This window comes from Varanus komodoensis, unplaced genomic scaffold, assembly GCF_004798865.1.
Source record: "Varanus komodoensis strain SLA01 unplaced genomic scaffold, ASM479886v1 scaffold2, whole genome shotgun sequence".
Classification (NCBI taxonomy): Eukaryota; Metazoa; Chordata; class Lepidosauria; order Squamata; family Varanidae; genus Varanus; species Varanus komodoensis.
This window is the reverse complement of record NW_025335568.1, coordinates 24,750,282-24,776,827: the sequence shown is the minus strand read 5'-3', so window position 1 is coordinate 24,776,827 and position 26,546 is coordinate 24,750,282. Positions and strand designations below refer to the sequence as shown.

The window sequence follows — 26,546 nt, the reverse complement described above, 5'->3', positions numbered from 1 at the left end:
AACTAATTTCTTAGCTCATTCTGTTTTACAGGCTTATAGGTTCCCATGAAATTATATAAATGAATTCTTGAAACAATTATAAATTATTATCATAATTTCATTATATTTCTACAGTGCCCATAGTCAAAACTTTCTGGGCATTTTACAACACTGAATCACCCATCCAGATCTGAACTAGTCCTGACCCTGCTTAGTTTAAGCTTAAGCAGGATCAGGCACTTCAGGCTATATGGAAGCTATATTTACAACACTATGCCAGTGACAATAGACGATATAATGTTGTGCCGGCAAGTGAGAATATCACTATCAGTCTAGAAAGCCAGAAAGAAATGTGAGGCATGCATTCCTATAAATGTCACCATGTACTTGCTATGTATTTTCAAAAAAGAAATTTGATGTACCTCCGTAGTTGTACCAGTTTTTCAAGCACAAAAACAAAGGCAAGAGGGAACTTGTTCTCTTAAGAATTATGAAATCTATTTATAGACATACAATGCGACCCCACGCTGTTTGCAAAGTTTTTCCACTTTTGACAAAAAGCCACAATTGCAGTGGATTCCTTGAGACATTCTGACTGTTGGCAGTAAAAGAGAACTAATATAATATAAAGTCAATACGCTTCCTAGAAAAGAATGTCCTTGGCTTAGGGAGCATAAGTTGTCATGGAAGAAACAATTTAAGGATTGTTAAATTAAATCCTGCAGAATAATGAACTGAAAATTCCCCCCAGAACAAATTTGAAGATGCAAGAAGCCTTCTTGGCTTTGAAGGAAAGGGGAAAATAGAATCTCAGGAGACTCTTGTCAGTTACAGAGTCCAGGACACAACTGCAGCTGAAGGGAGCATCTGTGCCAAAAATGAAAAGCAGCAGTGCTGCTCTGTGCCAGGTCCCAGATAGTGCAGACAATGCCTTTTAGTGCACAATTTCCAGGGAAGCAAAATAAAGTCCAACTCAAAGGACATGGAATGTGCTTTTGGGTTTTAGTTATAGAAAGTCTTCCTAAAACAGTAAGAAAACAGTTGGATATTTCGTAAACAATTAAAGGTCACTTGGCATATGGTGAAATTCAAGCCACTTAGTCATTAGGCCAGGCCACAGAGCCAGTGGGACATAGTGGACTGGGACTCAGGCAATCTGGGTTCTAGTCCCCACTCGGCCATGGAGCCAGTGGGGTGACAATGGGCCAGTCACAGACTCTCACAGGACTGTTGCTGTGAGGAGAAGATTAAGAGGAGAAGCAGAATCATGTAAGCTGCTCTGAGTTCCTTGAAAGGAAAGAAGGCAGGAGAGAGAGAGAGAGAGAGAGAGAGAGAGAGAGAGAGAGAGAGAGAGAGAGAGAGAGGCAAATCCTGTATGCACTAAAGTCATTATCAAAACTTCTTGGAATGGAGTCATGGGCATCTTGACACTTTGGACCAGGCAGACCACACACTAAAAGGGTTCTATGCAGCCACAGAGACCTGGTCTCCTTGTGAGAGCATGTTGGTGCAAGGAATGGGTCCCTGTCATTGCATGGAATTGTAAATGGCTTCTTTTCTGAAATTTAAGGACTCTGTTAGCTTGGAATGTCAGTTTATAGACAGTATGGGAAATCAACTGCAATAACAAACACTACATTAAGCATTCCAGCTGTATTTAATAATATTTAACACAAGCAACATCAGACCGGTTGGACTAAATAATAAGGGAAATTTGTACAGGTAAAGTATGTGATCACACCTGGATAAACACTGGGACACTTCCAAGTTATAAGTATAATGTGGATCTGTTCACTTTCACAAGGTCATGTTGTTTATGTATCATGATTCTTGTAAGCAAAGACTCCTTCTTGTTCTCTTTATTTATATCTTTCATTTTGATATTTATATGCCACAAGTAACTCCTCCCATAATGTATTTTCATATAGCCGTAATATATTTTTACAGGTATAGGGCACCCTCCATGTGAGAGAACTGTAATAGGCATCTGACCTACATGTGTCTATTGCTGTTTCTACAGAACTTACTGTGTTATCAACTGCTGTGAATGATTTTAGTCCTTCAGGTTATAAAGTTGTTAGGATAGAACGTCTTACTGATGCTCCCTGCTGTTGGTAGATACAATTTGTCTTCCCAGCAGCTGCAGACAAGATAACAGCATGGCATCTTGCTTAAGCTTTGAGAACTGCCTGCAAAGATTGCAATGAAAGGAAGTGAAATTGACAAGTCTTTCTCATTGTATTTGCAGGAAATCCAGCAAAACCTTTTCTCCAGATATGTAAAATTGACCACCTCTTGTCAGTTTTATACCCCACTTAAGAGTTCTGCAGAATTGGAAATCAGGTTCATTATTTGCTACATTACAGTTGGTCCCCATACAAGCATTACCCTACTGGAACTCTTCCAGCGAGGGGAGGGGGTCAATGATATGCATGACAAAGGAGTGATGGGGAACAGTGGACATACACAAAATACAATATATTCCAAGATTTTAACTCCACCTCTGATGACTGAAGTCAACTTCAGAAGTGGTCAAAAAGCATCCACTGAATTTAATGGAGAGCAAAAGCATACTATTACCCACTTCCTATTCCCCTGTTGAAAATTTAGCTCTACAACCAATCACAACCACCTCAGGATATAATTTCCTAATAGGGTTCACAGAGATTCAGATCACAGGGTGTGTAGCTAAAGTATCAATAAACACTGATATTACAGGAAAGATGTGAATATCTGGTGTCCTTATCTTGGCAGTTCATTTGCAAATTATTTAAGGATACAATTATTTAGGGATACTCACAAGAATCTTCCACTTATATGAATAGTTGGCGTGTTTGTGATGGTCAACAGACACTTCAAAGAACCAGGCTCAAGGAACTCACTATGGACAAGATCCATAAACTATTGCCTCACACATTAATTTACATCTGTGATGGATAATTATGTGAGAAAAGACATACCAAGTCTGGGAAAAGCAGCTGCAGATACAGAAGCAGGAAATACTCCTACGTTACTAGCATTCAATAATGGGAACAGGCCAAGAATGACCTTATTTGTTTAACTTAATTCCACAAACTATCCCCTAACCTCCATAATATGTTTTTCATTCTAGCTGCACTCATATTCTAGCCTCTCATATTCTAACCCTCTCACCACTTTTTCCGTCCAGTGTCACAAATACTCAGAGCACTGAAGACACTACTTCTAAGATGGCACTAACTTAAGATATATTATCTGTACATACTAAATCTCTGGTCCCATGTGGTGGTGACCGAATCCTCCCAAACAGCACACTGATGCCAATCTGGCCTGTCTACTAGTCACACAACAGGCACACTGCCAGAAACAGCCTATACATGTCTCCCTTATCAGAGGCTTAGTATATAGGCCAGCAACTGATGCCAGGAACCACCAATTCTTCAAATGTACCAAGAAGATCTCAAGGAAGGATTCATCAGATCAAGATCATTCTCAGAGATCTTTCTCCAGGTGCCCCCCACCAAATGAGGTGAAATAGCTACTTTTCAGTGGTGGCATTCCAGTTCTGGAATGACCATCCCAGAAAAACTAACCTAATATCTAAACTGTGGTCTTTCAGGACCAGGGCAAGACCTTTATATTTTCCTAGACTTTATTATCCTCCAGGGGTTTTTAAAAATGTGTTAAATGCATTTTTAGACCTGGGCACCATGGCCAGCTTTTATTTTGCTTTCTACTTAGATTTATTCTGTTTTAAATTCATGGTTTTATGTTACATTATTCTATATTATTGCACTTTATGCTTTTAAATTTTATTTTGTAGAAAGCCGATATAGCTTCAACTGATGGCTGGTACAGAATTTTAATCAATCAGTCAGTCAGTCAATGGAAAGATTGTTTCTGAGGGCTGGCATCTGTACCATCAGATGGCAGCTTTCATCCACAGCTCATCCTTTTTCTCCTTGCCACACAAGGAAAGAGCCTGGAACCTGCAGCATTTTCAGCCTAAAGGTGGAATACAGATGTGCCACAATAAAGAAATAACATGCCCTTGACAGTGCAAACACAGCCAGTAGCAGAACAATGGGAAAGCATATCCAGAACCATTTTGCCAAAGGAAATCAGAGGCAGGCAAGGACAGAAGACTGTCATTCCTATTGTACCAGCGGCCCTACTCATTGGCCCAGTGAGCAAGAGGAGACCATATAAAGAATCCAATTTCTTTGGGGAAAGGGTTTGAGTCCATCGGGGTTGTGCAAAGCTCTACATTACCCAAAATTTGCCATGCCATCAGTTCTCACTTGTATCTATCCACCCCAGTGCCCATCTGTCCATCTTGATGTAAAAGCTGTATTCTTTTGCTAGGGCCTGTATGCTCCTGGTACTCTGCTACAATTGGCTGCAGGGTTAGTTAATATCCTGTATCTCAGACAGCAAACTGGAGTCTTTCCATTGACTTTTGGGAGGCTGTTTAATTATGCTACATCTTTCATTAGTGCAGCAGTATGCTGGCAGAGGAATGAGTGCTTGAGAAATATGCAAGTATTCGTAATCGCCTCTCCTCCCTTACCATGCCTCTGCTCTGCCCTAATTTTCCCCTTCAGCTGGCATTGTCATGTCAGCATAACAATTCCATTTCCACTAGTGGAAGTCTTTTCCAGAACAAGTATAGTTACAACATAATCATTTCCCTGGACCAATATTTCTTTGGCCCTCCAGTGCAGCAATGAGAGTTTAAAGCAATCCTATCTCTTCCCAGTGGTTGTAACTCAAAGGCAGGTTTGCATTGTCAGATAACCAGCATGATGATTTTAGCACTATAAACACCTTAGTGCCCAGCAGAACTTTCTATCAGTTCTGATTAATAAACATCTGTTCAAATTATTTCATGAAATTAATCATCCAGTTTCCCTAAAAACAGTAATACCAAACCAAGTTATTTTTACCTTTAAGATGCTGCATCACCAGCTCCTAGAAAAAAGCAGGCATTTCTATTCTGAAATACCAGGGCTTTCTATTCCAAACCCATAAAAACATTTAAAAACACACACATTGTTTTCTAAAGAAAGAGTTTTTCTTGGCTTCAAAGCCATTTCTCCAGCCATATGAATATTTATAGCTCTTCACTGTTTGCACTTCACTGTATGCATAGGATAGGAGAAAACTGAATAAATTAATGCATGAAATGTTTTTTTAAATACATCTAAAATATTTTAAAATAGAAAGGTACATTTTAGGTAGATTCATCTTCTTCATGGATAACCACATTTTAGTTCACCATTATACCACTGAGATAAGCATTGGTATAGCACCTTTTGTATGCTACTAGAAAAAAAAAGTAAAAGCAGTTTACTGAGACCATCTCCCACACTTACTGCATGTTCTTGTGTGCCTATCTGGATGTCAACTGATAAATGATGCTTCCATAGCAGCAGCTCTCTAATAACTTATTCTCCTTTGCAGCACAAAGATTTGTACACATCCTAGCTTCAGTCCCAATTTGCCACAGTGATTCATATTAGGGCACATCCTGACTTAGTTCTGCAGGTTGATTTTGTTTCCAGATTTTTTTCACAAACAATTCAATACTGGTCTGTAATGGTGAGTCAAAAAGACACCATTTCCTGGTGCGGATGTTTAATTATTATAGGTTAGTTATAGTTGCTCCGTCCCAGCTCCGGCCAACCTTACAGTTCGAAAGCATGCAAATGCAAGTAGATAAAAAGGTGCCACTTCAGTGGGAAGGTAACAGTGTTCCATGCACTTCGGTGTTTAGTCATGCCGGCCACATGACCATGGAGACTGTCTGCGGACAAACGCTGGCTCCCTCGGCTAGGAAACGGAAATGAGCACCACCCCCTAGAGTCAGGCATGACTGGACTTAATGTCAAGGGGAAACCTTTACCTTTTTAGGTATAGTGGAGGAAAGGAAGAATAGAGTTTGTCATTTTATAATGTACTTGGCAGGACCAGTTTTCAAATATCAACTGAAATTTGATAATCATTTGAAGGCCTCAGATGTACGTCAAACTGTCCAGGCAGATTCAGGTCAGAAGATGTGTTCCATCAAGCTCTGCCTCGGTATTTGCCTTCTCTATTGGAGGTCAGAAGTACATGCTTTAAAAATGATGCAGGTTCAGTTTAGCTATCACAATCCACCTATGGGAGTAGTTCTCACTACAACCCAGGGCACTGAATTCCATTGATTCATCACTTGTGCTATGCACATGCACTTTCTTTTTTCAGTCCTGAATGTTCTGCCAATCACTTTCATTAGCCTGGATTTAGGGTATTACAAGAAAGAAGAAAAATAACTATTTTTTCCACATCATTCCTAGTTTTGTAAATCAATTATTTCCACACTTCTAAGCCCCCAAGCTTTAGCTTTTATCATTATGGTTAAGTATATTGTTTTACATTTTTCCCAGGTTCTAAGATTTATGGGCAACCAGCTTTACAAAGCATTGCACTCTGCACCAATAAATATTCACACAAACTTATAAGCTGCTGTCCAAACTTGGTGGTGTTTCAAAATTAGGTTCTGACACCATACCAAAAACTTGTTTAGGGAGAAAAAAGGATGAAAACCTAACAATGGTTCATTAGAACAGCCACAGTACATCTGTATCAGGGTGTGCAGTCACCAGTTATGAAAATAGAGACAGCAGCAGTACTGGTAAAATAGACCCACCAGGATCTTCCTGGGATGGATCCATCAGTCCATTTCATGTCCATGTCAGTTTTGCATGTATTCAGTTATATTTTGTATCTTTATAAATAAGCTTGCATTTGTTTACACACAAAAAGTCAAATAATTAGCAATGATTTGGGATGGAAGAGTATTCCCAAGCTAAACACCTATTCCTTTTGGAAGACTGCAAATCCTTCCAGAAGAGATAATGGACCATCTTCTGGGACCCACGACCTATTGACCTACCCATAGTGCCTCCATCTTGTCAGGATTCAGCTGAGTGTATTGGTTCTCACCCATCACACTACCAAATCCAGGCCTTGACCAATTGATGCACCAAGAAGTAACTTCTAAGGGCTTGTTCACTCATCACAAGCAGGACTGTTTGCTACACATACTGCCAAACTAGTGTTCGCTGTGTGAACTTCTGAAAGGAACATGTGTTTATGAATATACAATAGACATGCATCAATAACTGCTATGCATCATCCTTATTTCACTTTGGGTCTGGAAATATGTCCAGCCCTAACGGTAACTGCTCCCAATGTCCATGTAGAAAGCATGGCTAAGAACCACCCAGAAATCTTCAGCTATGGACAGTACAGAAAAATCATCATCATCATCATCATCATCATCATCATCATCTATCTGACTAATATTCCACAATGTAATTAGTCCCAAGGACCCTCTAAGCAGATTACAAAAATTAATAATATTGTATGAACCATTTATCTTTATGAAGTTGCAAACCTGCTCCTAAACAATAACTACCAGGTTGTATGAGTCACAGCAATTAAACAATTAAAAGGATCCAGCATTGATTTTACTTGCCTCCATTTGTGGCTTGCATTTTCAAATTAAACATTACTTTCTTATGAGTTTCAGTCATAAGCTTCACTTAAACTTCAGTCTTTTCTATTATAGAAAATATTTTCTGTTAATGTTCATGTTGGTTTTCCCCTCCCCCTGATAAAAACAAGGAATAAAGAAATCTGAGTGCAACACTTAGTTTTGCTAAAAATGATCAAACTGAAACGTTCAATTTGCATAAGAATTGCCGTTTGAGAATTTGCAGTTCAGATGGGAAAATTTCAGTATATGTGGGTATCACAGCATGGCTTTATCATCAAAAGCTAGGGGAACTTCAGTAAAGACCCCAGAGACTGCTTATATAATAACACTTATATTCTCTTTTTATCTTAATAAGAAGAGAAAACTGTCTCTATTAATTAGCCAGTGAAATCAGCTCACTCCCATTATGAAAAAGCCACTCAAGGTTTGGTACTGCAAGAGAATGATGCAGCAACTTCCCCAATAGACATACAATTTTCCCCAAACTCCCTATTTTCCAAATCCATCTCATGGTCACTTCTGAAGCTGTATCAGCTTCTTTATGATTCCCCTGGCTTGACAGCAGCCAGAGGCAACTCAGAGCAACACAGGCTATGACTTGACACTCCATGGAAATGCCAGTTTACTTCTGGGCCATTTAGATATATGAGGCTGCAATGTATTGCTGAATGCCAGACCATATGCAGACAGCACTGGGTTCATTGCACCCAAAATTTGGCATGAGTGACTGCCATCAAAAGCAAATGAGATTTATGTTAGTCATGATGAACAAATTCAGTGGTTTCAGTGGTCTTTCTAACTTTAGCTAGAATGATGACATCATGGAGGTTCCTTATGTTTGCACAACTTTCTTTTAATTCCTACATAGATACAGCAGTCCAACGCATCCTTTTATGTGTCATTTATTAAAATGCAATGAGAAACCGTACAGAGCAGTCCTATGACCCCTAGACAGCATCTTGACAGCCACAGGATTTTTTTTGAAGGTAAAGCCCTGGTGGCAGGAACCCACACTCAAAGGACCTTTCTGTCCCCTCCCAATCAGTGCAGAAGGAATTGCCTGCTGAGCCACTGAAGGTGAAAGAGGAGGGTTTGGGAAGGAGGGAGGGAGGGGAGGGGAACCACTGTTGCCAAGTTACAATAAATCCTAGCAGTGCTTCAGTCTCCTCTCCCTCCTTCAGTCTGAAGGCCAAAATCATCCAACACTGCATAAAATGCCAATAATCCAAGTTTGGAGGTTTACAGGCATCCCTCCTGAACTGAACCTTTAACAGCAGGTCTAGCCTTTTCAAATTCACCTGGGGTTTTTAAGTGCTTTGCTGGATGATCTCCTTATTTATGAAATAACCATCTAATAATTTATGTATTGATTAAAATACCTCAGCCACATGTTTTCTGAGAATTGGTATGGGTTTCAGATTTTCTCATCTTTGACACAAGAAAGTCCTTGTTAGTCCAGAACAAAAGCCTTCTAAATATTTGCATGTCAAATCACAAGTTTCCCTCACAGCTTTTACTGGGAATGGATTTTGGCATATGCTTTACAGTAAGATCGAGCTGTTCTGAATGACAGCCGATTGACCACGACTGAGCACTAGTGCTCACATACTAAAATGAATACCAGGGTGAAAAATGCCTTTCTTTAGTGAATACTGTGCATTTAACATGTCATATTTTAAATTCCTAAACAAACTCACGACAACCACCAACGGGAGCTGCTGTTGGATCAGTTTCATTTTGTAAGAGCCCCCTGCTTTAATATTACTGTAAATGATGGGAAATGAGGAAGCTGTTACCATAATTTGGAAGGCAACATGTACTGGCATTCAAATAGTTGGCCAGGAGGGCAGCATAGCACTGGGAGAAAGCAGAAATTGGCCTAAGGAAAATGGACAATTGATATTCTGGCAGCATTAACTGACCAGAGAAATTCCAAATCACCATCAACAAAGTCAGCAACAAAGCAGAGGAGGCAATGGACTATAGATCTTGTGAACAAGGAACTCCTTGTTGTTGACCACATGTTCATTAGCTGAGTCTGATCTCTGGAGAACTGATGTGTTGCCACTTAGCTGTAAACTGACAGATTTGCGGCTAAAACCAGAGCAAATAAATCTTGCCATTTGCAGGTGTGAAGCTTCCGTGTGGATCCATGACAACTATTGCTTCAAGGAATTGACCCTATTTTATTGTAAAATCCAAATGATTCACCTGAAGCACAGTTTTGGACTAGACATCCATGGCATACTTTGGAAAGGTTAAATCTTTAATACTTAAATGGGTATTTATCATTTGAGAACAAAATTCTATGCACACTTACCTAGAAGTAGGTTACATTAGAGCTAATGCATATCTACTAAGTATATAAATAATTTATTCTTCCTACTCCATTATTCTACTTTTGTACTGAGCACAGCTTACAAAAAATACATAGATCAGAAGCCAATGCAACTATCATAAGGTACTGGAGAAAAAGATCAAAATCACTGTACACTGCCCAGAGGTCTTTGGCTATGGAGCAATATATGAATGGAATATATTACTAATGATATTAAGAAGAATATAACCACCACCAGCTCACTTGCAATTGTATAGAACAAAGTGAGATTGTTCAAATAAATAAATAATCAATCAATCAATGTTTAATTTCAGTTTAGGTTACTACAGGCATAAACTGAAACTAGAGATTTTTAACCATAAGGAATTGGTATATTGTTTATTTAGTATATGAACATGATTTGAATCATATTCTTGTATGAATATTATTTAAATCCAACTGAGCATTCAAAGGTGGAGCTTGCTTGCTTGCTTGCTTTCTTCTATTTATATGCCACTCCACTAGCCACAGGGCAGCTTACAGCATGATAAAATCCATATATACAATATAATAAATATGCAACACAATAAACTCCACAATTACAATGAGATCAATGACAATAAAAATCATAAATAAATTACCAAAATTAAATGATATAAGAATTATAAAGCAAATAAATAAAATAAATATTCTGACCATGTTTTGCCACTGAAGTTCTTTATCCATAGAGAAGGGTTACACAAATGATAGCAACTTAGTATTCTTTCCAGATCATCTCAGCCTTGATCCAGACTTACCACTTCTTACTACTTTGGTTTGTAGGAAATACACTTGCAGCACAGTTCTCTGCACGTTGACCCAGAAGTAAGTTCTATTAGTTCAGTAGGGATTTACTCCTGAGTAATTATGCATAGAATTGCAGCCTTATTCCTTAATCTCCTTGGATTTCCTGATGCAGTTAGTATGTAGTCAAATCAGCCAACCAATATTAAATAAAGAAAATAATTCCTTTGTTTCAAGAAACTTAAATAAACAAGTTCATTATTTAAAGAACTGTTCATTATTTAAAGAAACTCATATTTCCATTTAATTGCTTCCCTTTTAGCAGAAACCTTCAGCAGAAAAAGGCAAACCTTTAATACAACATGCCTAAATTCTGCCATCTTAGGCCATCATCCAATCTGCTCAAAAATCATTTTTTAAAAGAATAAAAAAATCATATTCAGTGACAAACAGGAAATTGTCTACCAAACTGAAGGAAGATAATATCAATTAGGTTTATCTCTGGAGAACATCAGAAGATTAATTTTCTAAGTAGAAAATGAATATAATCCAAAGGGAATTGCATAAGGGAAAAACTAACATCATAGCTTCATAATTAATATATGTACAATCTTCTCTCACCAAATAAATAATGAAATAACTGGAAACATAGAAAATGGGCCACAACGTGTTACCTTAAAAACTCTAGTTGGTCCAAGTACTATTTCTATGGCACTAAATATTTTGCTAGCTCTGTGCTCCACCCCAGAGACACAAATATCTGTGAGAAATTGTGCTAGGATGTGAAAGTTAATCTGCAAATTGAAAATATGTTCCCATCAATTTTTTTGACACTACACTTTAGGATTCCCTAATGCCCTACAAGAAAAGCAGATCATTGCTTCTTCTCACACACATACATACACATTTTATTTCTTTATTTCTATACTACCCAAAAGCCAATACTTTCTAGGGAGTTTGGCAGTTAACTACCCAGGTACAATAAATAAAAATAAATAAAAAACCCTAACAAAAACTTCTTGCCTGCACAATCTAAAAGAATTCAAATAGCTAAAAGAGTTTTAATTCAAACTAGATCTGTTAAAACAGCTGACATATCCCATCCTATCCCATTAGGGGTGAAGGGCTGTCTTGAGCCAGGGCTGAAAAGATTGCAATGCGGGTGCAAGGACAGATCATCAATGGGGAGATCATCCCATAATCTCACAGCACCACTGGGAAGACCATCTTCATTGTTGCTACCTTCTGAGCCTTCCTCAGAAGTGGCACCCAAAGGAAAGCCTCAGATACAGTTTAGAGAGTATGGGTAGAATACAGTCAGGTGACGTGTTCCACTGCATACTGCAGTATCAAACATGCATCTTCTTGTCCGCATAATAATAGCACAGAAGCTATACTTTCCTATTCTATATTTTGCTCAAGCAAGTATTTATGGTTGCATAAACACAATCAATATTAAGTAGAATTCCCACCTAAGCAGCCTTTACTAACCAAGTTTGCAACCTAGTTGATATAAGATCCTAGTTAGTATTAATCATGGTTAAGCCTGGCGTGAAAAATTGACAGCAGAGAAAAGGGCTGGCAGAACAAGAACAGTATCCTACTCCTTATATCTTAATCTCATTTTAAATGTTTGGAGAATCATGGTTGGACTAGTTCTTCAGTCTGTGGACACTTTAGTGCAGACTGAGTTAGACAAACATGCTTGCTTCTGACTGTACGGATGACTTTCCTTTACTCCAGTAAGTGCAAGGGTCTTGGAAGTTCACTCAGACCTCCAATCAGACCAGAATCCTTGGCCTCATGCCTATTTGCAGAATTTAGCTGGACAAATGTTTTCTTTGCATGCATACTCATTAAGTGTTTACATTTTTTTTCATGGATAAGGATTCACTTATACTTGCTTTGGTCTGCGACATTCAGGTGTGTTTGCTTGTGGTTCACATCAAAATTAAGCAGGATTGCCATAGAGAGTAAGGCTACCCAGGCAAAACTGCAGTTTGCTCAGATGTAAGAATGCCACCCTGTGCCCATGTAAGGCATAGCTGGGTTGGATCATTTGATTTTCTTTTAAAAATTATATCACTAAGCCTGTTGGTTCCAGATATATTAACTAAAATTTGAATTCATGAACAATGCTGCTCTTTTTATCATTCTAACCAATGAGGGGAAACTACTTTCTACATATAATTGTATAATTGTACCAATGAAGAAATATCACTATTGTTTGGGCAGAATCAGGTGGGTGTGAAATATTCCCCTAGACTGGATTCTTTTTTCATAATGAAGCCTTCAGAAATATTATATAACAGTTTCTGGAACTGTTTGTTATTATTTTTTCTCAGCAACATGTTGCTCTAGTTACTGTTTCTGGTAAGCTTAATTATAGATCCTGAGCCTTTATTCAGGAGACCTTGCCTTGCAGCTGAAAACAAAGAAACTGAATTTGTTAGCCTTTTGCTCTGCTGGATGAAATTAATACTGACTTCACAGTATTAAGAATCTCCAGTGAACTTGGCTACTGCTGAAGTCTATTAGGAACTGCATACTGCACATATCCCCTGAGCAGAGAGAATAGAGGAACATTTATTTTTAAAGACAATTGGTGTTTGATTAAAACAAAGCCTCATCAAAGCCAGTGTGACTGACTTCCAAATAGGTGTGCGCAAATGTAAAGGTTAATTCTTACTTCTGATAATCACATCATTAAATTTTCTTCTAACCAAGGACAGTGCATTGTTATGAACATGACTGCAAGGGTTCAGCATGGAAAAATGGTGTCTCATCAAAACCAATAAAAAAATCTCAAAATGTTCTACTGGATTACCATGACCTCTGCCTCTCTTGACAATTACAGCAAGTCATATGACATATTTTGCCTATGTATAATTAATCATTGCCCAATTGTAGATTAAACACTCAGTATAAATTATGAAATATTTCAATCGTTTAAGTGCAGTATAATGAGAAAGATAAATAAAGAAATAATGATGAAAGAGCCATGAAGCCAGAGTTAAGTGCTAAAAAGTAATGAAGTCCATCAATGCCTATTCAGGCTTCCATAGCAAAGCACTGAAGGCAAGAAAACCAATATAACTGTTTTGCCAACAGTTCTGACTTTGAGGCTAGAATAACATTACTGTTAAATAACTTCTATCAAGAATAAGAGAGAATTTTCGCACAAAGGAATCAACAAGAGCATACCAAAGATTGGTGATACAATGGTCAAACCATTCTGCTAAATCAGCAGAAATACAGTAAGATTCATTTTTCTATTTTTCCTATTGAATGAATGTTGTTCTATTGTCCCTATTGTTTCCTACTGTAAGTGATAAAATAATTTCTAATGATGCAGTGAAATGAGGCAGAGCACATGATGTCGGGTGCACAGACAACTTTTTACTGAACCTAATCAAACACTGTGTGAGGCACATGATCATGCCCCATCGTGTGGCACTGTGGGCCATTAATGGGCTTATTTCACAGCCTTTACAACATCCTCAAATATCTGCCCTGGCCCAGAGCCATGTCCATTAGAACCTTAGAGGCCTGTGGGTTTTCCATCACATTTTGACAATTAAGTCATCTAGCTCCAAAGGAACTGAGGTGCTACAATTGGGGCAGAAGGAAGCCAGGTGTCCAATGGGGTCTGGAGCCATAGCTTGTTAGATCAATTTAAGTCAACATGTTTTGGATAAAATGCTTGGAGTAACAATGTGCCTTCTCAGTCCATGTCCCACAAGGAATACTTTCAGAGTGTGTTTATGTCTTGTTATGTGAAAGAACAGTGGCTGGAGTTTTGAAAGAGGTAACCATATAGCTGTTCTGAGACACCTACAGGCATTCTTGGATGAAACCGATTATCTAGACATATTCCAGTCTGTGTTCAGAACTGGTCTGGGATCAGCCTTGGCCAACCTGCAGGATGAGCTTTATCAGGAGAGGGAAGGAAGGAATGCTCCTCTCACTGTATCTTTTGGTGGCTCTTGATACCATTAACCGTAATATCATGAAATGGGGATTAGGGACATTCGTACCTTCAAGACTGATCTCAGCAAGTGGTACTAGGAAGAGCACCTTGGTCCTATAGCACGCATGCTATGGGGCACTGCAGTATATTGTTGTGCTCCCAGTGGTGTTCCATCTATATGAAGCTACGGGGAGCAGTCATCCAGGGGTTTGAAGCAAGGTGTTATGAATGTGCGGTTGACCTCATGGGATCGATGTCTCTATAACCTCCAAAACAGGTGTGACTATTCACAAACATGTACTTTTATTACTGATTAACATTATTATTGTTGTGCTATTTTTGCTTTGATTACATATTTTACATCTTTTGTAGATATATAAAAGTTAAGGAAAGCTAACACCAAATTAGTGTAGAGAGGGGTTGTGAGACTGTATACCCATGGCCCATGCCCTCACTTTACATGTATTCAGTGTAACATCTCCACATGCATAAGCTCTGTACTCATAACAAGAAATTCCCTTATCACACATAACACAGAAAATATTCCATATCTGCTCCACCCTTGCCCTAGCTACACAATTAGGAAATTCAATTATTGGATGCCTCCAAGTTAATTCTAGATTAAAATATGGGACTTCATGAGTCAAGGCCTCTGAACTAGTCTTCTCAAAACAGAAGGAATAAAACCTACCTTTTCTTTGGGCCTCCTAGATAAAACAAAAAGTGCCAGTTGATTGGCAGTTGATGATTACTTCATTGTTACTCTTAGATGTTAGGAAAGGAATCCCAAACACAAAATGTGACTGTTTGCATTCACAGCAACAGAGTGTCAACAGTAGATAATCACAGGAGTTCTTTCACTAAGAACCCATAGCATCTTTACTGGCTACAAGAAAATGTCAAGCTTTTAATAAGTATTGTTTTTCCTGAAGCCTTGATTTAAGTTGATTTGGAATGTATTGAGTATTTGAATCTATGCATGGATAAACTTTGCATTCAGTATTGCTATGTTGATATTTTAATAGTGAAGGAACAGAAGATACATGGTAGGAGAGCGTGTTTCCTGATAAATAAAAAACTCAATATTGTCCAATATTGATGACATTTAAATATAATGTTACTCTAAGATGGCATTTTGTTCTGGAGGAAGCTAAATGTGTTTTAGTTAAACAGATAGCATATTTTAAGAGAACCTTTGAACAAGCACATAAATGCAGCAGTTATTTCATAAGTATGACAGACGTCCATAAGGAGGAGCTCAGGATAATGAGACCAAGCAAGTATGGTTCTTTTTACCCTTCCACACACATCCATTGTGCAGATAAGTGTATACCGTGTGTACAGTCCTACTGCAAAACTCGTGGGCCTATGTCAGGCCCATCATCTCCCTTTCACTTGCTTTGCATACAAGCTTCATATTTGTAAGCTTATTAGCAATGACTACAAACTATGCCCATTCTCTCAAAGCCCTGCTGAGCAATATCTATAAAGCAGCACAACATATACCCAGGAATAAGTGACAAGATGCCAGAGAACAGGAGACTACAGAGGCACTCTCACATCTCCAGTACTTTATGAACACTGTTTATAGACTCCCCTTCTTTTTATATGGACAATATACTGCTGGATATTTTTATGATAAAATTGCAGATTAATTATTCCTGTTAGAAAGCTTTTTATTTTCTTTGATGCTCTGTCAGGACTCTGTAAATGTACTGAAATGATAATCCACACTCTGGTAACCCTGTATTTAGATTACTGTTATGCGTGCTATGCAAGGCTGTCCTTGAAAACAATCCAGAAACTTCAATTGGTACAAAACAGGGTAGCTTGTCTGTTGAGAGGGGTGGGTAAGCACAAACGGATAAGCCCTGTGCTATATCATCTGCACTGGATACCAACTGAAGTCCAGGACCACTTTATGGTGGTCTCATTGGTGTATAAAGCCCTAAACAGCTTGGGGTCTGGATATCAAAAAGGAACATCTCTTCCCATATACACCTACCCAGACCCTAAGATCTTCTATAGAGTTTCTTCTCCAGGAAACACCTTTATAATAAGCAAAGAGGGAGGCCACAAGGGGATCAGCTGTGATACCCTGATTATGGAACTAGCTCTCCAGGGAGATATGCCTGGCACTGACTCTATATGTGTTTCAGTACCAGGTTAAAGCCTTTTATTCTCTTACCATTTTAATTGTTGAATGTGATTATTCAGTTTTATACTGGTCTTATCTATATTGGTACATGTGGATTAGTTGTTAAATTATCATCATGGTTTTTTTGTTTATTAAGAATTAACATCTATGTTGATTAATTTTAGTGGTTGTACAGATGTTTGAGAGATGTAGCTGATTTTAATTAATTGTTGATACTGTATATTGTTTTGATAGGATTTTATTGTACACTGTTCTCTGTGTTAATGAACGTTATATAAAACCTAAATAAATGTGGATGACAGTATTTAATATAACAAGCAAACAAGGATAGCAAACTATGGTTCTGTATCTAGAGTGGCGATCTGGATAAAGCTCACAAATGAGCACAGTACCACTTACAGAAATATGAGAGTTTTCTGTTTAAGAATACTGCCTAAAACAGTAGACACAATCACAGAGATTTTCAGAACAAGGTACACAAAATAAAACTGTACGGAGAAAAATATGTTAAAACCCAGAACATAAACTATGTAAGTTCTTCCATTTTCCACAAGGTGGCACAATTTGTTAATATACAACAATGGCTTCTTAAGTTCACACCAGTTACATGCTTGTGCTCTTCTTACAAGACACAAGTAAATGTAATACAGAAAATATTTTTGCATTACTCACTAAGGTTAAGTATTTGGAAAAACTCTTACACAAGGCTGGGGGAAAGTGCTTTTTTCCCTGATGACTTTTGGAAAAGTTATGCCTGCTCAGAAACCAAAGGAAATGAAAAAATAATTAAAAAGTATGAAATATAGCACATAATAAGTGGGTATAATCCTTTACCCATTTAAAGGAGAATCAACTACATAAAGGGGGAAATTTGGTATGGAACGACTTAATTCCTAATATTGCACCTGCTCTATGCACAGCTTGGGACCTCAGATGGAATGCCTCCCCCTGTATGTATCTGTTCATACTTTAAATTAGCCACAGGAGGAGAGTCCAAAAAATGGCAACAAGAGTAGCCCACTTGAATGCTCCCAAAAGAAGCTTGCCTGGTGGCCACACAGCTTTTTCCAGAAGCAGACTAAGACTTAAAAAAAAAAGCCTTTTTTCATAGGCTTTAAAAAAAAATCACAGTATTTTAAAGCATCTGTTAATATCATAGTGTTTCTATTTTATTATTTTAGTCCCTGCAATGTTGTTTACTATCCTAGTCCCTGCAAAGTGATAGTGTATTTAATGTTGTGCAACTATAGTGACACACGCACTGGTAACTTCCCGATTAGATTTCTGTAACGTGCTCTCCGTGGGGCTACCCTTGAAGACGGTCTGGATACTTCAATTGGTGCAGAACAGAGCTGCCAGGTTGCTGACGGGGACTGGGTGTTGTTCTCATATAACCCCAGTTCTCCATCAGCTCCACTGGCTCCCGATTGAAGTCCGGGCCCAATTCAAGGTGTTGGTTATGACCTATAAAGCCCTAAAAGGCTTGGGACCTGGATATCTAAAGGAACGCTTGCGCCCATATATGCCCTCCCGCCCCTTGAGATCAGCAATGGATGCCCTTCTCCAGGAACCCTTTGTGAATGATATTAGGAGGGTGAGTACCCGGAGGAGGGCTTTCTCTGCGGTGGCGCCCCATCTATGGAATGCGCTCCCCAGAGAGGTCCGCCTGGCGCCGTCGTTATTTGTTTTTCGGCGCCAGGCTAAGACCTTTTTATTTAAAACTTATTTTAATTGTTAAATTATTGAATTAATTAGGATTTTAAAATTTTTAGCCAAGAATGCACTGGAGGTTTTTAAACAATTTTTTTTGTTATCATTATTTATGTATATATTTATGTATTCTTTGTGAGCTGCCCCAAGGCTTTGTTGTGATGGGGGCGGCATAGAAATGTTTTAAATAAATAAATATCCATTAGTCTTATATTGCTGAGCCTACTGTGATTTTATTTGTATTTCCATCATTATTGAAAACTTCTAAAGAATTGTATTATATGAAGAATTTAAGAAATGTATTAAATGAATAAAGGTTTAAATTAAGGGGTTGTAATCCCACTTGTTTGCATTTGTGTATATGCTATTTCATCAGTATGCACTCTTTTTTTAAAAAAAGATGCACATCTCCATTGAATGTTCCTGATATCAATTTACATAGGTAAAAATTCTGCATCTAACTCATCCCATTATCATCCTTCCTTTAGTGAGACATGCTGAAAGACCAAAAGGTAGAACTACAAACTTAATTTGATGGCGTGTTTTTGTCAGTCTTAACCACATGTTTTCCTTCACCAAGATATGACTCATTCCTTCATTCAAGCTGGAATTGGTTTGAGAAGGATACCCAATGAATTAGTCTACACATAAAATTGGACTGAAACAGATGTTTCTTTTTCATTATTTTCATGTGATTCAAAAAACATCTACCCAAAGGTTACTAAAACAAAATGAAGAAAGATATATAAGCTGATAGGAAAGCTAATTAGCAGATCCTTTTATGAAAAACAATCTGATTCATGCCCACTGCCAGTAATTTTCTATTATTATCTGGCAAAAAGACAACATTCATGACGAGATTTAATAACAGGAAGGGACTGTTCAACAAAGGATGTATTTCCAGTTGAAGGACACACAACACAGTTTCAAGAAATGTGGTATGGTCAGTAATTAACCTGCCAAACTCTTAATAAAGAGAAGATTTTAAATAACCCGGACAGTAACACCAACCAGCTCATGGATGCTATGAGGAGCTGGTGCCTATATTAACTTTTTCCTGGAATAATGACAGTGTGTTTTCTTTCTTTTGTCTTGCATAAATTCTACAAAAATATACGTGATTGAAAGATTCAGATTTCATGGGTACTGTTACAAAAATCAAACAGGAAAAGAATTAAGTGTCAAGAACCTATGTAAGCTGCCCCAAGCACATGACTGCAGACCCTCAAACATTATAGTGCTACAGAACAAACTCATAAAAATCTGGGGGTTTTTTTTTAGGTATTTGGGCTTTATTTTCTTTTTTAGCTGTGTATGCTGAAATAACCACTGTTTAAGAGTAAGAAAACTAAACTGTCTACATGCATCCAAAAAATACTTTCTCAAGGCTACCCAGGCTATTTCAGGAACTGTTCATTATGCTTATACATTGCGTTTATAGCCTGCTTTTTTTCCTCTTATGAAGAAAGGCAGGTTGTTTACCTGTAACTGTCATCCTTCAAGTGGTGATCTGTGCATCACAGTCATATGGACTTTGCTGTGCAGCACAAGGCCTGGATTGGAAAAACTTCCCCAGTTCAGTGTCACAGAATGGGCAGGAGCCCTGCCTCACCCCTTCCAGGGTCTGGATGAAAGGGGGGCACCTGCCCAGACCCTCAGTTGCCTTGAAGACTGCACCACAAGGGTGCCATGAATCATGAAGGAGAAGGCACTGATTATGCTGCCCAGCACCCAGTAACAATGCAAGATGTACTGAGCTGACAACAGCCAGTGGGGCGGAGGGTGGGTTGTGTGAATGCACAAATGACTACTTGAAGAATAGCAGTTACAGGGAAGCAACCTGCCCTTCTTCTTTGTGGTCCCTGTGCATCACACACACATGGGTGACTAGCAAGCTTACCCTTGTTGGTGATGGGGCTGTTGTCACCAAAGATGGAAGAGAGGACTGCTCTGCCAAACGAAATGAAATGAAAAAGCGGCTTGAAGATAATAAAATCTGAGCGGGCTGTATGTTCCCAAGCAGTATAAATTAAATTCTCGCTGGACAGTCATGAAGAAAGTGTGATGTGTTATTTGGCGCAATGATCAGTTATGATGTAATCTACTTGTACAGTTCACGGACTAGGGGAGACATCTTTAGGAGGTAATTGAAAGCAACCAGCAACATGGACAAGTGATGCCAATGTTTGAAGTGCACCCAATGAAATCTAAAACAGGACTGGCCAGCAGAGCCCTTGCCATGTTTGGGGGCTTGTGCCTAACATTCATATATCTAACATTATCTAAATACTTGCCAGAAGTATTTCCACAATAAACCATATATGTCTGCCATGTGAGATCATTTTAACCTTGCCATATCCTCTATACCGTGCCAAGTAAATGCTGAATATTATAAATCAGCATTAGAAAATTATTCAACCTGATATAAAATGTAGATATACATGACTTTTACAGGACAAAACTTTATTAGAGGTGAAGCATATAAATGAGAACGAGCCTTAGCAACACAAAACAAGTGAAACTGAGAATTTCAGTGAAACTCCAGCTTTATTTATTTATAACTTATGGTTATAAACAGCTTAGAACCTAGGTATCTTAAGGAATGCCTCTTCCCATATATACCATCCAGACCCTAGGATCTTCAACACCTTCTCTGAGAGCCACCTTTCAAGGACCTTCTCTGAGAGCCACCTTTAAAGGAAGCAAGGAGGTCAGCTATGAGGAGAAGAGACTTTTCAGTAGTGGCACCCCATTTATGGAACTAGCTCCCCAGGGAGGCATGTCCGGCAACGACACTTAATACATTTTGGCGCCAGGTCAAAACCTTTTAAATTTCCCTTTATTTTAACTGTTGACTAGAGGCGTGTTTTTATACTGTTTTTTATTATAATGATTGGTTGCACTGTTTCAATATGCTATTTTATTCTCTGTTACGGCTGTTAAATTTTTGGTATTTGTTGTATACTTCTATATATTTTATGGATACTTGTCATACTGTTTTACTGTTTATAACCATTTGTAAACATTCTGAGAGCAATGTGCTGAGATAATGGCATATAAAATTATTTAATTAATAAATGAATAATTGGTTGAGGCACAGTTGTTTTGATTAACCATAGTTTAGGGTTTAGGCATGCTCTCATAAAACTGAACTGTGATTTACTGCTGTATCAGAAACAGTACAATCTCGGCCTGTAAGACCGTGCTCCTTTATTTGCATTGGTCAGAAAAGATCCAGTGAAAAACTACACTGACATATGTTCTTTCAGGATTCAGTACCCTGTGTTGTGATGCATGGCAAAAGCATGGCAGCAGCCTCAGTTATAGAACAGAAGCCATTCCTTCTAACCACCCTTTTTATCAGGCTTCTTCTAAAATATGTGCCCATGACCTCCTACCATAGGAATATGAGAGCAATGTAAAAGAGTATTGTTCTCATTCACAGAGAAACAAAGAGAGCTCTCTATGTTATAAAGGAAGAGCAACATCATGATAAAATTGATGAAATCTGTTTGGAAAAAATGGATATATTATTTCATATGGTCTGGAAAACCCACTGCATACATGACCTCCTCTTTCATCCTGTAATATTGTCATGCAAAAGTAAAAATTATCTTGAGGGTGAACAAGCCAAATGACCTATTTGCTACAGGTAAATAGCTCCCTCCAACTAAGAAAGGCTGAACTCCTGCAAGCAGGAGTGTTTATATATTGACCCTGAGCCAGGTGAATGAACCAACTACTGACATAACTGGCTAAATCCTTAGAACACTTCATATCAACAGAAATCCGTAACAACAAATCATTTACAAAATATTGATGTCCCTTGTCTTCCCTGTATTAGCATCATCAGCTCACAGTTCTGAAAACCAAGGCACTAAAGGAAAATGAAACAACACTGACTTCAAAATGTTCTTTAGTGTACACCATCAGCTACTAATAATTTGGGCCGGGCCTGTGGTCAGGCGCTGTGATCAGGGCCTGATCAGGACCTGGCCAATGAAGCCAGGACTGCATCGAGACCAAGCTGGACTCTTATGCCACAGTATATGCTCACCGTTCATTCATAGCAAGCATATACTTGCTATGTCTCAATCTTAAGATATTGCTGGAAACTGGAAGCAGCTCACAAACAGTGCAAACTCCTGTCATTCACAGGTTCATTAATTAACACAGGATTTGTCACTGAATACAACTGTGATATCAGAACAAGCCATTAATTTCTACAGTAGTGTCCTGTATGGGCAAGCTTTTTCAACCAATATGCCAAGCTGCAGTAAAGCAATGTGAGGTAAAGAGGTCAAACACATGCATTTCCAGCAGGAAGCTTTTTAGATTTCATAAGACCAACAGGATGTCAGATGCAATAGACTAAATTGCCTGAAACAGATCACTGTAATATTATCTCTGTGTAAGTAGAGCCATTTCCTGCAAGAACCATAAATTTTAATTTCAGTTAAATGATGTACATGCAAATCACTGGAAAAAAATTCCTCATATAAACACTGTGACAGATATTTTAAAATCTGAGAAACATTAGAACATGAATATGAATAATTTAAAATGTCTGATAAGTTCACACCGGTTTACAAATCCTACGTTGTTTGGAAGCAACTAGACAATATCCTAGTTCAGAGAATATGCAAAGCCACTTAATTAGCCACTTGCTCAGGAAGGAAAAGTCAAGGGAGAGTGAACAGACTGGCCCAGTTCACATGATGCAGCAGGCCATGGAGATGGCTTGAATGTCATCTAAATGCCCTGACTCCAGGAGAACAACCTCTTCTCCCCTACCAGGCAGCACAATCACAAGGCAGTTGCACTGGCCAGCAGCAGTGTTACTTTCCCCTCTCATGCCTCCATCTAGAAAGACCGGTGGGGAGAAAGCAGCTTCTTCCCTCACCCTGCTGCAATCAGCAGAGTGATGGAGTAGCCCTTCTCCTCTGTGGCAGACCAGAGAGGCAGATGAATAGGAGCCTGCCATTTCTCCAGGCTGACACAGAGGAGAAGGGTGCTTCAGCAAGACACATGAAGCTCCCTCTTTATCTGTGCTGGCCCAAAATGACTCATAGGGATGTGGTAAAGGTAAGGAAGAGCCAACATCAGCTCCTCTTCCCCTTTGTCACATCCTGCCTGCCCTTTGGGGCCAGTGCAAAAATGGAGCAATCTTCAGCATGTCTGCTCCAAACAGTGGGTGGAACGAGATGGGAACCACTGGCTGCAGCTGCCATTCCATCTCCTCACCCTCCTGCCAGGGGCAGGAGCAGGGGAAGGGGAGCCAAGTTGCCCAGCCCTGCACTGCCTCTCAAGGAAGACCAGGAGCAGGAGGCATAAGAGGACTCCACGCTTTACATGGCAGGTGCTCACCTGACAGGAGGCTGGGGGAGGCCAGAGAGGAAGTGCACCCACCCACGTCTCCCTGTCCTGGGCCACAGCCAGGCTCACCTGAGCCCCACTACAACTGAGCGGTGGGAGAAGCCTCTTAATGGGCTTCCAATCCCAATGCCATATAATAGTTAAAATATAAATGCAATATGAATATTTAAAAGAATAGAATACACGATAATGAAAAATAACAGGCAGTGCAAGAATCAATAAAACAACCACAGCAATCAACAACTAGCTAGGTTGATTATATTATTTTGTTTATCATTATCCTGCCATTTTTGAACTTTATGATTTTATGTGGTTTTTAAGCTATTATTGTTCTATTTATTGTCTTTATGTCAGCTGTTGTTGCTATGTATGCTACGGAAGCTGCCCAGAGAGCCCTTGGGCTATGGGGCAGCACACAAATGAAATAAACAAACAAACAAACCAGACAAATTAACTCCATGCTATGACACTGCCTCCACATGGCAGCAGTCCACTTATGACCAGCCTGAGTAAAACTGTTGTTTCATGGATGCATGGGTTGTTTTAAGCATCAGTATGAGACACCTTGAAAAGGAAAACACAGTGGAGATAGTTTCCTGAGCCTCCAGCACAAATCCAATCACATGATATTACATTAACAGCTTCTTTTCAGTTGCATCACACAGCAAGCACTTACATCCTTAAGTAGTCAGCTGGCTGGTGCAGAACTATTCTAGAGAACAGCCAAGAAGCCATTTGGTTCTTCCAAGGTTACTCAGTGATGTAATTTCTAAAGAAGTCAGACAGTATGATGCATCTGGCAATTTTATGATCAGCATGGCAATCATATTGCCATGCAAGTAATGGTAAAGCAAAGTATGCACCAGTCTTTCTCAGCCAAAGGCCATGCTGGCTGAGAATTACAAGAGTTGCAATCAAACATATTTCAAGGGCACCAGATTGAAGAATGCTACTATACACAATATGCATTCCATCAAAATAATGAAAGATACTGGAAGCAAATAAAAATTGTTACTGTAATCTGGTCATCTGATTATAGTTTCTGGAGTCTGGGGCAATTTCTGCAGATCTAAATTACATATTCAACCCTGTTATCATCATCTGCTTCCATCTAGCAATGTATCATCCAGATACCAAATGGACTTTCTACTTGTACTGACTGCTCACATTTTCCTATAGTGTTTAAGAAATTTAGTCAGGTTTAAAATAGGTATTTGAGCATTGCATTGGGTCTGTTAATAGACATTTACACAAGAACAAATGAGAAAAAGATTAAAGTAGTAAAAATATTATGCTTATATTTAAACTAGAATATTGTACCTGTGCCCATTTATTTTGTATTATATTTGTTTGCTTAGGGCAAGGGTAACATTAGGAAGTTAGTAGCAACATATTCCATTATTTAAACATGACTGAATTCTGCCCACTTCTTTGTTTTAGCCAAATAAATACCAGAGTACCTTTTGTAACATGGTGATCATATGAAATCTCAGTTCTTCATATTTCCATTCATGTACTTACCTAAAAAGGAAAAGAAAATGTAGACATCAGACCTTTACAATTGCCTTAATTATGCTTCTAAGTTCATACTAGCTGACCTTTAATAAATGTTTCTCTGTACTACTAGAAACTAACTGTGGTTTTTATTCTTTCATTTATTCTTTCGCAATGCCTGTGTCGGCAATCTTATGTGCTTTCAAATCTGCAGAGTGGATTCAGGGAGGTGATGGGTGGCTTGGGACACCCAAGAGAAAGGCAAAATGTCCCAAAGTTAAACCAGATTTTGAACAGGTGGAGCTTTTCATTGAGTATCTTCTGCCAGGATGACACTTAGTAGATTTACTTTGGACTTGTGGAGATGACCGGGGCTAGGCTTCAGACTGAGCTGGTCTTAGGCAAGGTGCCATTTAGCACTCCAATCCTTGTCTGTTGGCAAGTCCTGGCAGGATTATCTGGTGGAGGTAGTAGCCTTTTTCGTTTACCACAACATCCAGTTTATACAGTAGCTAGACCCAGCCCCTCCACACTGTTCGGAGCACCTTGGTGAGGGGAGGATAAAGGGAGGGGCAAAACAGGTGTTTACCAGATGGCTCTGCCATGCAGTGGAGATTTCACACTTTAAATCTCATCTTTTAAATCATGGGTGAGGAACCTATGGCCCTCCATCTGCCAGCTTGCCCAATGATCAAAGATAATAGAAGTTGCAGTCCAACATCTGGAGGGCTACTCCCTTCCCATGCTTTAAATGGATGATGTGAAGGAAACAAAACTAAACTTTTTTTTTTTTTTTAAAGCCTGTATTCAAAGCAGCCTCCCTTTATGTAAGTGGCCTTTCAACTTTTCTCGGAATCATTCTTTTTAATTCTAAGCTTGGCTGGCTAGTACCAACAATTAAACAGCTAGAACATGACTACCCATACAGAAAAGGAGGATTTTGCAATCAGAGTCAACCCTGGAGCATGCAGTAATATGTAACCATTTTTAAAGGATCTCTGAAAATCTACTCCCAAATAGGTACTTGAGGTCTATGTATGTATGGAATGGGGTTTCTCTGCTCCTCAGCTATTAGAATTCCCTTGCGCTGGCCTCAAGCATAGAGGAAGCTGGATGTTTTGCTGGTTTCTGTTCTTTAATTTAAGGAAGCCAGGCTGGTTCACATTAGCAGGAAGGCACTTTTCCCAGCCAGATGTCCCCCAGTTGTTTGGGAGCGCTGCTCCCAGCATTTCTGACC

The 26,546-nt window shown here is 38.9% G+C and overlaps 1 protein-coding gene across 6 annotated transcripts in view; it reads right to left on the bottom strand.

Moving 5' to 3' along the window:
* Positions 1 to 26,546, bottom strand: part of ANK2 (ankyrin 2) — a 347,388-nt gene that overhangs the window by 265,443 nt on the left and 55,399 nt on the right. For 5 of the 6 annotated variants that reach the window (XM_044429261.1, XM_044429258.1, XM_044429262.1 and 2 more), the window contains one exon: positions 25,276 to 25,336. The exons of the other annotated variant lie outside the window; for it this stretch is intronic. In XM_044429261.1, the coding sequence (XP_044285196.1) occupies positions 25,276 to 25,296 (21 nt within the window). In that variant the 5' untranslated portion in view covers positions 25,297 to 25,336. The remainder of the gene's footprint in view (positions 1 to 25,275; positions 25,337 to 26,546) is intronic. 6 annotated transcript variants of the gene reach the window in all.